The sequence below is a fragment of the Lampris incognitus genome, chromosome 2 (genome assembly GCF_029633865.1).
Source record: "Lampris incognitus isolate fLamInc1 chromosome 2, fLamInc1.hap2, whole genome shotgun sequence".
NCBI lineage: Eukaryota > Metazoa > Chordata > Actinopteri > Lampriformes > Lampridae > Lampris > Lampris incognitus.
This window is the reverse complement of record NC_079212.1, coordinates 5,466,651-5,478,683: the sequence shown is the minus strand read 5'-3', so window position 1 is coordinate 5,478,683 and position 12,033 is coordinate 5,466,651. Positions and strand designations below refer to the sequence as shown.

Genomic DNA, 12,033 nt, shown 5'->3' with positions numbered 1-12,033 from the left:
TCCAAAATGGATTAAATTCCGTTTTTTTCTCATCAATCTACACACAATACCCCATAATGACACAGTGAAAAAGGTTTTGTAGAAATTTTTGCAAATTTATTAAAAATAAAAAACTGAAATATTGCATGTACATAAGTATTCACACCCTTTACTCAGTACTTGGTTGAGGCACCCTTGGTAGCGATTACAGCCTCAAGTCTTCTTGGGTATGAAGCTACAAGCTTGGCACACCTATATTTGGGGTATTTCTCCCATTCTTCTCTGCAGATCCTCTCGAGCTCTGTAAGGTTAGATGGGGAGCGTCGCTGTACAGCTGTTTTCAGGTCTTTCCAGAGATGTTCAATGGGGTTCAAGTCTGGGCTCTGGCTGGGCCACTCAAGGACATTCACAGACTTGTCCCGAAGCCACTCCTTCGTTGTCTTGGCTGTGTGCTTAGGGTCGTTGTCGTGTTGAAAGGTAAACCTTCACCCCAGTCTGAGGTCCTGCGCGCTCTGGAGCAGGTTTTCATCAAGGATCTCTCTGTACTTTGCTCCATTCATCTTTCCCTCGATCCTGACTAGTCTCCCAGTTCCTGCCGCTGAATAACATCCCCACAGCATGATGCTGCCACCACCATGCTTCACTGTAGGGATGGTATTAGCAAGGTGATGAGAGGTGCCTGGTTTCCTCCAGACGTGACGTTTGGCATTCAGGCCAAAGAGTTCAATCTTGGTTTCATCAGACCAGAGAATCTTGTTTCTCATGGTCTGAGAGTCCTTTAGGTGCTTTCTGGCAAACTCCAAGCAGGCTGTCATGTGCCTTTTACTGAGCAGAGGCTTCCGTCTGGCCACTCTACCATAAAGGCCTGATTGGTGGAGTGCTGCAGAGATGGTTGTCCTTCTGGAAGGTTCTCCCATCCCCACAGAGGAACGCTGGAGCTCTGACAGAGTGACCATCGGGTTCTTGGTCACCTCCCTGACCAAGGCCCTTCTCCCCCGATTGCTCAGTTTGGCTGGGCGGCCAGCTCTAGGAAGAGTCCTGGTGGATCCAAACTTTTTCCATTTACGAATGATGGAGACCACTGTGCTCTTCGGGACCTTCAAACCTGTAGACATTTTTTTGTACCCTTCCCCAGATCTGTGCCTCGATACAATCCTGTCTCGGAGGTCCACAGACAATTCCTTTGACTTCATGGCTTGGTTTCTGCTCTGACATGCACTGTCAACAGTGGGACCTTATATAGACAGGTGTGTGCCTTTCCAAATCATGTCCAATCAATTGACTTTACTAGAGGTGGACTCCAATCAAGATGTAGAAACATCTCAAGGATGATCAGTGGAAACAGGATGAACCTGAGCTCAATTTTGAGTGTCATAGCAAAGGGTGTGAATATTTATGTACATGTAATAATTTCAGTTTTTTATTTTTAATAAATTTGCAAAAATTTCTACAAAACCTTTTTCACTTTGTCATTATGGGGTATTGTGTGTAGACTGATGAGGAAAAAAAAGGAATTTAATCCATTTTGGAATCAGGCTGTAACATAACAAAATGTGGGGAAAGTGAAGGGGTGTGAATACTTTCTGGATGCACTGTATTGTGATACTGTCAGAAAGGTGATATATTGTGGTTTCACAGGCCTGTGTTCTTTGTGGTTATGCTACTTCCCGTCTCAGTTTACGTTGTTGGGTTGGAGTGGAAGAGCCAAATGGCTGCAGATAGATTACAACACTGCCATCTAGCGGTCGTGGGGTTACACACAACACAACATGTTTGTAACAAACCTTTACATGTAAACAATTAAAACTCGATACAGCGGTTTTTAGAATCGATACAGTATCACAAAAGATAACATCACCATACTCGAGTGTATCGATATTTTCTTACACCCCTATTGCATCGCATAATGGAGTTCATGATGTTATTTACCTTGTGGCCTGTTTGGAGTCGTTTTGGGTGCGGCAACACACAACCCTCTCACGTGATTTATCAATTATGATTTATCAATTGTGCAACTCAGCAATTTTCAGTAAATCGTGCCGCCATAATTGACGTCATAGCGTTGGAGGTCTGTTCGAGGTCCGTGCTCGGGCGACTTAGCGAGCGATCACACTAGATGCGTAACGTGCCCGAGTCCAACTGAACCGTGCCGGAGCCCACCTCTACAAAGGGGCCAGCTAGACAAGGTAGGCTGAACCGGGCCCGAACACGGTACGGAGCGATCACACTAGTCAAACGAACTGGACTTTGAGGGTGAAGAAACGGGACGGTACGGACCGCCTAGTGTGAGTCCCATGCATGCAGGCGTGCAGCATGCAGGCGTGCAGCATGCATGTGTGCAGCATACAGGCGTGCAGCACCGTAAAACAACTTCCGTGGTGAAAAGTTATTCACCAAATTACTTTTTAATGCATGAAATATTTTTTATAATAACAAGTTAATTCTAAAACTGGTGTCTCTTATATCTTACTCTCTACTCTATATTCTTGTTATTCTTCCAGCGCTTCACTGACCTCTTTGGACTTTAATGTTATGTGGAGAAAGGAAATAAATCATTTTTACATGTTTATTTGAATCACAACAGCGTTGTACCATCACGTGTCTCAAATACCGCCCAAGTAACAAAGCAGGATTTATCGATTTAAAAGGGGACAGATTTCTCTACTCATCAATAAGGCGATGAGCAGGGGTTTTTATTCCACTTTATCTAACGCAATGCTTTCTCCGGTAGTCCAGATGTTTCTGTCTCATTGGACATAAAGGGTTTTGTTTTACTTCAGCTTGTTAATCTTTGTCACGATCAGGGTTCACACTCTTTCTAGGATATGAGTTTCCAGGACTTTTCCAGGACATTTTCTGAGATGTCCACGGCAGTTGTCGGTCATGGAAGGTCACATTCTTCAGTTTTAACTCTCGGCCCAAACTTCAAACCCCGACGTCACGTCTCAGCAGGTAACACAAAACCAGAATATGCAGTTTAAGCTCACAACTGTGCTAAAATATGCTGTCACAGCAGGTAAAAATACCATTTTATAACCTAACTTACGGTTCACCATGATCTCATCGTGTTTCCAGGACACTTTCTCATCTTTTTTTTCCCCCTTCATTTTCCAGATGTTTTCTATAACTAGATAATTGGTGTATAAAGTTCCAGGTTTTCCAGGATGCGTGGGAAACCTGGAAATACAGGAAATCCCCTGTCATATTTCCAGAATAACACGCAGGATTTACTGCCGTAGTCCTCTCATCATAGAGGGGGAAGAAAGGATGATGGGGGGCAGATGATACAGATGACAGAGTGGTTTTCCAAACATCATTCTCTCTCTCGAACCCTCATCGTACGGTCCAGCACGTGAGCGAGGAAACTGCAGCGACGCGGTTCGTGACGGAGTCTTGCCACAGTGGAACCGTCCCAGTCTAAACCAACCTGCCCGGATTACAGAGTGGACGTGCAGATCGTTCAGAAACTGAGTGGACTCTTTGAAATTCATCACCGGCTTCAGTCGCGCTTGCATGTCACCACTTCCGCTGCCGGTGTGGGAAGATGGCGGCGGCCTCACCCAGGGCCGTCCATGCAGTGCCTTTGTCCACGTCTAAGTTGTGTCTTCGTTTGATGGCTGGGAGAGCGGGGCAGGCTAAGCTAACTGCTAGCCCACGCGGACCGGCGGTTCCGGTAACACCGAGGGCGGTCTGGCGGCGGCCTCAGCTGGCGTTGACCGGTGTTTCTGATGTCGTCGTGAGGGGTGCGGGGAGGCTTGTCGAGGGTTTCTGGCTGGGAGAGGCGGCGCTGGATCGGCTTGGAGGGCCCGGGGACCACAGCCCCTGCCTGGAGCTGCGCCCGAGGAGGAAACGCTGAGGGCGGTCCGACAGGACGCGGAAGCTGGGCGGGCTAAGCTAACTGCTAGCCCACGCAGACCGGCGGTTCCGGTAACACCGAGGGCGGTCTGGCGGCGGCCTCAGCCGGCGTTGACCGGTGTTTCTGATGTCGTCGTGAGGGGTGCGGGGAGGCTTGTCGAGGGTTTCTGGCTGGGAGAGCCGGTGCTGGATCGGCTTGGAGGGCCCGGGGACCAAGGCCCCTGCCTGAAGCTGCGCCCGAGGAGGAAACGCTGAGGGCTGTCTGACAGGACGCGGAAGCTGGGCGGGCTAAGCTAACTGCTAGCCCACGCAGAGCGGCGGTTCCGGTAACACCGAGGGCGGTCTGGCGGCGGCCTTGCCTGGCATTGACCGATGTTTCTGATGTCGTCGTGAGGGGTGCGGGGAGGTTTGTCGAGGGTTTCTGGCTGGGAGAGCCGGCGCTAGATCGGCTTGGAGGGCCCGGGGACCACAGCCCCTGCCTTGAGCTGCGCCCGAGGAGGAAACGCTGAGGGCGGTCTGACAGGGCGCGGAAGCTGGGCGGGCTAAGCTAACTGCTAGCCCACGCAGAGCGGCGGTGCCGACAGTCAACCCCTCGGGCAGTGATTGTGGGTATGTGTGTTCCTGCAGTTTTTGGGCGTATTTTTGTCTTGGTGCTGCTGGTGGGCTTGGGGGGGCTGGGGGGGGGGGACGCCACGTTGTTTCATTTCATGTACACAAGTGCATGAAGTGAAACGACAACGTGCTCCTGTTCCTGGTAAAGAGGGGCGGTGACATTTCCTCCGTTTTTGGAGGGCACTCTGCAGCACGGGAACATTTTCCAACAGGCGCAGCCACGATCGAGCCTCCTCGTTTTTTAATTCACGACAAAAATACACCGAGGACGTTATATTCCAGCAAGCGGATTGGGCCTGAACAAACAATGTGTTCTACACAACTCCGTTATCAGCCCAGCCCAGTGCCGTGTCCTCGGCGTTCAGCCCTTCCCCTGGATAAAGACTGCGGCGACTGCGACTCACAGCCGAGGGATTTAGGAGGCCCGTTCGCAGGACCAGTAAACAGACTCTTGGCACCACAGCCGTAGCGCTGTGGATCAGATAGTATCACCGAGAGCCGGATTAGCCAGGAAACGGCTTTTCAAATGGAGCAGGACGCCGCCAGTTGTGTTTTAAGCACCGAGTTTTCTACAGATGCTTTGCCGTGTGTGTGTGTGTTGCCTTCCGACAGCAAGCGCACATAACGCCGGCCATTATAAAACCAAACGTGCCCTTCGTGTTTTCAGTCAACGGGACTCTGCCGGGGTTCGTATTAATCCAGCTTCCTTTGTTAATTGCCCTTGGGGTAATTCGCTTGCTGCAAACTGACCCCTCCCAGCTGGGGTGGGTGTAGCGAGGAGCAGTGGGCTGCCGCCTCCCCGCTGCGCCCAGGACCGGCGCCACTTCTTTTCTCTCTGTCGTTTGCCCCAGCCCACAGCAGTGCAACACAAACATCCCAAAACTACAAGGACACACATATCCACACTAACACACATACCCACACTAACACACATACCCACACTAACACACATACCCACACTAACACACATATCCAAACTAACACACATATCCACACTAACACACATACCCAAACTAACACACATATCTAAACTAACACACATATCCACACTAACACACATATCCACACTAACACACATATCCAAACTAACACACATATCCAAACTAACACACATACCCACACTAACACACACATCCAAACTAACACACATATCCACACTAACACACACATCCACACTAACACACATATCCAAACTAAAAAAAACCACTGTCCAGGAACCTCCTCCTTGACCTATCTGCCTCGGGTGACCCTACAAGGAGCCAAGCTCCGGACGGCGTAGCTCTTGGGATCATTGGTACACACAAACTTCTCCACCACGGCGGCAAGGTGGTGGTCCAGGAGAAGCTGCAGTAGTGGATGGTGACCGGGGTGCGTCTGCCTGACTGGGAATTCTCTTCTTGTCTTTTTTTATTCATGCAGATGTCTGAGAGGGGAAGGATTAACCACCGCCAGTAAAAATCCTCTCCATGTACGGTAAAGTCATCAGCGCGACAGAGAAAAGATTTTGGTTTTTTTTGTGGTTTCAGTTAAGCATGAGATGAACAAACCCTTTTGTCTTTTCTTTTGCCAGTCTATATATTACATTTTAGACGGCGGAAGAATTTTCAATTAAATGCCCTAATCTCTGCAAATGCTGCAAAAGAAAACTAAAAGCAGAACAGATTAAAAATCAGCGATGTCTTCATTTGCACATGTTGTTAATGACTCGTTGTTGCCATCTTCATGCAAAGTCAAGATAACACTCAGTGGGCTGGCACGATGCCGAGGTGATCGCTCCTCATTCCCACATACACCGCACGGCCAGAAGTATGTGGACAACACTTCTTATTTCAGCCACCAGCCCCTCCTGGTAGGTGCATAACCTCCAACATGCAGTCATGCAGTCTCCACAGACAACCCCTGCCGTAGAATGGGTCATACCGAAGAGCTCAGTGACTTTCTCCGTCACCTTTCCACCAAGGTAGTTGGTCAGAGTTCTGCCCTGCTAGATGTGCCCCGGTCTACTGTAAGTCTGTTACTGTGAGGTGGAAACCTAGTGGAGCAACCACACCTCAGCCGTGAAGCGGGAGGATACTCAAGACCACAGAACGGGACCACCGATTGCTGAAGCGCGTAAAAGTTGTGTGTTGAGGCCGTTCGGGTGGTGTGGCGGTCTATTCCGTTGCCAACCAACGTGGGGCTCGCCGGTTCGAATCCCTGTGTTACCTCGCGCGTGTTACCTCTGGCTTGGCCGGGCGTCCCTACAGACACAGTTGGCAGTGCCTGCGGGTGGGAAGCCGGATGTGGGTGTGTGTCCTGGTCGCTGCACTAGCGCCTCCTCTGGTTGGTCAGGGCGTGGAAGGGGAACTGGGGGGGAATAGCGTGACCCTCCCACGCGCTACGTCCCCCTGGTGAAACTCCTCACTGTCAGGTGAAAAGAAGCGGCTGGCGACTCCACATGTATGGGAGGAGGCGTGTGGTAGTCTGCAGTCGTCCCCGGATCGGCAGAGGGGGTGGAGCAGCGACCGGGACGGCTCGGAAGAGTGGGGTAATTGGCCGAGTACAATTGGGGGGGAAAAAACAAGTCTGCCCTCTGTTTCAGCACCGACTACCAAGTTACAGACTGCCTCTGGAAGCACCGTCAGCACAAGAACCGCCACCAGCAGCCCAAACGCATAGTGCCAAGTGTAAAGTTGGTGGAGGAGGACTAATGGTCTGGAGCTGTGTTTCATGGTTTGGGCTTGGCCCTTCAGTTCTGGTGAAGGGAAGTCTTCTAGAGAATTGTGTGCTTCCAACTTTGTGGCAGCGGTTTGGGGAGGGCCCTTAACTGTTTCAGCATGACGGTGCCCCCGTGCACAAGGCGAGGTCCATAAAGACATGGTTTGCTGAGTTTGGTGTGGAAGAACTTGACTGGCCTGCACAGAGCCCTGACCTCAACGCCACCCAACACCTTCGGGACGAACTGGAACGCCGACTGTGAGCCGGGCCTTCGCCCCGACATCAGCGCCCGACCTCACTGACGCGCTTGTGGCTGAATGGGCGTGAATCCCCGCAGCCATGTTGCAAACGCTAGCGGAAAGGCTTCCCAGAAGAGTGGAGGCTGCTGTAGCAGCAAAGGCGGACCAACTCCGCATTAATACCCATGGTTTTGAATGAGATGTTCAACAAGCACATATGGATGTGACGTCTGGGTGTCCACATACTTTTGGACATGTAGTGTATAATGCAGCCATTACTGTTCCTGTAAACAGTGATTAGCAGCTAGATGCTACTGTAAGCAACTGTCCCGGTCAGTTGTCCTTTTGGTGGTCTGGTGGTCACAACAGTTCATCTTCACACCTCAAATTCCAGCCTTCCATTTGAAAGTAATGTGTGCAGCTGCAGGCACAGAAAGGGTTCACATGCGGGGGCGCAATTTTCAACGGTCGCAGATTTTGGTGCAACAAGATACACCAATACAGTGAATGGCTGTTGCTACAAAACGCCAGTTGAGAAGGTAGGCCACCAAATACGGCGCTTGTGTTGATCAGGAAAAACGGTTAAGGCTCGGCGGAGGAGTAAGGCGTATGAACAGCCGGCTTCGGCGAAGATTTGTCTGCCCTCTTTTGACCGGAGCTGCTAATGTTCCCCATAGGAAACCAGCAACTGAGCTAAGCTACGCTAAACTGGCCGTTCAACACGGGCGTCAGGGTGGCGTGGCGGTCTATTCTGTTATCGCCGGTTTGAATCCCCGTGTTACCCCGACTCTGTGCATAACTGTAGTTCACTGACTTCCGGTTTCTACTGCAGCGGTCATACCAGCTTCCTGTTTGTTGGCGTGTGCTGTTGACAGTGGCATATTTTTCGCAAACGGGTGAAAGTTTCAAGTTGTACACATCACGTCACGTCCACACTTCCGTCCGTCCGTCCGTCCGTCCGCTCATCCTCATAACTGTGGATGTAACTTCTCACCCGTGTGCTGGGTGGTGCAGGTGAAAGAGTGTGGACAGTTGTGTGCATGTGGTTGACATGTACCCATGGGGAATCTCGCAGGCAGCGTGAAGCATATGCCTCCATCAACAGCACACGCCAGCAAACAGGAAGCTGCTATGAGCGCTGCAGTAGAAAGAGGAAGTCAGTGGACTACAGCTGTGCACAGAGCTGGCCATGTCTGCGGGTGGGAAGCCGGATATGGGTATGTGTCATGGTCGCTGCACTAGCGCCTCCTCTGGTCGGTCAGGGCACCTGCTCGGGGGGCTGGGGGGAGTAGCGTAACTTAATTGATTGATTGATCCTCCCACGTGCTACGTCCCCCTGGTGAAACTCCTCACTGTCAGGTGAAAAGAAGCGGCTGGCGACTCCACATGTAGGGGAGGAGGCATGTGGTAGTCTGCAGCCCTCCCCGGATCGGCAGAGGGGGCGGAGCAGCAACCGGGACGCTCTCGGAAGAGCGGGGTAATTGGCCAAGAGCAATTGGGGGGGGAAAAGCCAATAAATAAATAAATAAATAAAGAAGGCATCCACAAGTCTGTCGGACTCTGTGTAAACAGGACAAACGGTAAAACCCAGAACCCGGAACCGTCCCCGTAAACCTGAATCGAGTCACACTCCGGCGTGAAACCATGTAAACCCCCAACTTTTGGCAGTATCGGCGCCACGGTGAGAGTGTGCCGTAACCCCAGGCGCTCGAACCAGCGGTCCCTCCACCATTATTCGATACGTCCGCCACAGAGCTCACGCTGGTGTAGACGTACCTGCAGGGCTTCGGTACCCGGCTGCTGGAGCAGCTTCACCGTCCGGCCTCCCGCTGCCTTCTGCCCCCGTCCGTCATGCCAGGTGAGGTTCCCTCCCGTCCGCCAGCTCAGCTGGTGCTTGAAGTCCTCGGGCAGGGCTCGGTACTCCACAGCTGGCCTGCAAAAGCTGAAGCTGGAGGCGGCTGCAAAGATTAAAGAGCAGAATAATTACGTTGGATGTTTTTCTTTCATCAGGCCCGAGTACCAAGAGCCAGCGATGTAGCAACAACACGGGACGCGTTCACCAAAACGTCCCGCACTGCGGGTCTCAAACTAGCGATGCGCGACGGCGAGGGCCGCTGCACCGCCCGCCACTCGCCGATGACCCATCTCCCCCATGAGGAATTCAACTCACCAGGGCTGCACACTGAGACGCTACGACACATCCGAACCTGGACCAGCTCAGGACGCTGACTGCTCCACCACCGCTATTACCTCCACCACCACCGCTATTAGCTCCACTACCTCCACCCCCGCTAATACCTCCACCACCGCTAATACCACCACCGTTATTACTTCCACCACCGCTATTACCTTCACCACCACCGCTATTAGCTCCACCACCTCCACCCCCACTAATACCTCCACCACCGCTATTACCTCCACCACTGCTAATACCACCACCGTTATTACTTCCACCACCGCTATTACCTTCACCACCACCGCTATTAGCTCCACCACCTCCACCCCCACTAATACCTCCACCACCTCCAACACCACTATTACCTCCACCACCGCTATTACCTCCTCCACCACCGCTATTAGCTCCACCACCTCCACCCCCGCTAATACCTCCACCACCTCCACCACCACTATTACCTCCAACACCGCTAATACCGCCACTGTTATTACCTCCACCACCGCTATTACCTCCACCACCACTGCTATTACCTCCACCACCACCGCTAATACCTCCACCACCGCTATTACCCCCACCACCACCGCTAATACCTCCACCACCGCTATTACCTTCACCGTTATTACCTCCGCCACCACCGTTATTACCTCCACCTCCACCACTGCTATTACCTCCACCACCACCGTTATTACCTCCACCTCCACCACCACCGCTAATACCTCCACCACCTCCACCACCACTATTACCTCCTCCCCCGCTATTACTCTACGGCTGAACATGCAGGTTGAACGTGGTGTCTGAGATAAGACCCGGGCCTGGTCATTACCGGGCCGCCTGCGGGCCGACGTCCAAACCCAGCCCACAGCGGGCGGGCGGGCGGCCTCTTAACATGCGGCCATGAAAGCAAGTGGGGAAGCAGAGTAAACACCTCCCTGCTCTTACACCACCTGGCACAGAGCCACCGCTCATGACTGATTCATGTGCCGGATTGGAAGGTTTTTCTTCTTCACGTGTTTGATGCGATGTGCTGGCACCGCTCCCTCCCCCGCTGCCTCCCCCTCTAGCCTCCTCTCTCTGCACACCACATGTGTGTGTGTGTGTGTGTGTGTGTGTGTGTGTGTGTGTGTGTGTGTGTGTGTGTTTACGTGCACACGTTGGTTTGTGCACTGGTGGGTGCGGAGGTGCGTGTGCGTGACATGAATACCTTAAGACACCTCAAAGACTCGGCCTGGAACGGGAGCGGGATGAGGAGGACTGTCGAGGGGGCGCGGACGCCAGCCTTTTGCTCCTCCGTTACGTCGCTCCTCATCCCGCCCTCGCAGACCCCCCACCACGAGAGGGGCGCACACAGAGGCGTCTATCGAGCTGAGCCACGGCCACCGGAGTGGACGGTGCCGACGGGCGGCGGACCCGTCTGACACGCCCCCTTTACACGTGTCTACACTGTCGATAAAGCAGACGAAGGCACCAGTCAATGGCAACCAGGTGTGAGACCTGCGTGCATGCGGCCTCCCCCGCGCTGTAATTAGACCCGCCCCACCTCCCCCGGCTGCTGCTGCACACAGGAAACCTGTTCTGCCAGAACCAGGAAATAATGAAAGACACGAAGCAACGTTTGCCAGGCTGTTTATCCGTTACCTTCTCTTTATGCAAAACAGGAGGAAGGGGAAGGGAGGCACCAACGGCCAGCCACGGGGGAGACCGTGCCACGGAGGAGGCCCTGCCATGGAGGAGGCTGTGCCACGGAGGAGGCCCTGCCACGGAGGAGGCTGTGCCATGGAGGAGGCCCTGCCACGGAGGAGACTGTGCCACGGGGGAGACCGTGCCATGGAGGAGGCCGTGCCACGGAGGAGACTGTGCCACGGGGGAGACCGTGCCACGGAGGAGGCTCTGCCATGGAGGAGGCTGTGCCACGGAGGAGGCCCTGCCACGGAGGAGGCTGTGCCATGGAGGAGGCCCTGCCACGGAGGAGACTGTGCCACGGGGGAGACCGTGCCATGGAGGAGGCCGTGCCACGGAGGAGACTGTGCCACGGGGGAGACCGTGCCACGGAGGAGGCCCTGCCACGGAGGAGACCGTGCCACGGGGGAGGCCCTGCCACGGAGGAGGCTGTGCCATGGAGGAGGCCCTGCCATGGAGGAGGCTGTGCCACGGAGGAGGCCCTGCCATGGAGGAGACCCTGCCATGGAGGAGGCTGTGCCACGGAGGAGGCCCTGCCATGGAGGAGACCCTGCCACGGAGGAGGCTGTGCCACGGAGGAGGCCCTACCACGGAGGAGACTGTGCCACGGAGGAGGTCCTGCCACAGAGGGGACCGTGCCACGGAGGAGACCCTGCCACGGAGGAGACTGTGCCACGGAGGAGGTCCTGCCCACAGAGGGGACCGTGCCACGGAGAACACTATGCCACGGAGGAGACCCTGCCACGGAGGAGACTATGCCACGGAGGAGGTCCTGCCACAGAGGGGACCATGCCACGG

General features: G+C 53.6%; 1 protein-coding gene across 1 annotated transcript in view; it reads right to left on the bottom strand.

The window, feature by feature from the left end:
• The window catches only part of LOC130108037 (uncharacterized), a 15,926-nt gene extending 5,062 nt beyond the window's left edge, over positions 1-10,864 (bottom strand). Inside the window, exons 1-3 of the mRNA XM_056274873.1 lie at positions 10,723-10,864; positions 9,633-9,982; positions 9,159-9,347 (exon numbers count right to left, since the gene is read on the bottom strand). Coding sequence (XP_056130848.1) covers positions 9,159-9,347; positions 9,633-9,982; positions 10,723-10,864 — 681 coding nt within the window. The remainder of the gene's footprint in view (positions 1-9,158; positions 9,348-9,632; positions 9,983-10,722) is intronic.
• Positions 10,865-12,033: the final 1,169 nt, after the last annotated feature.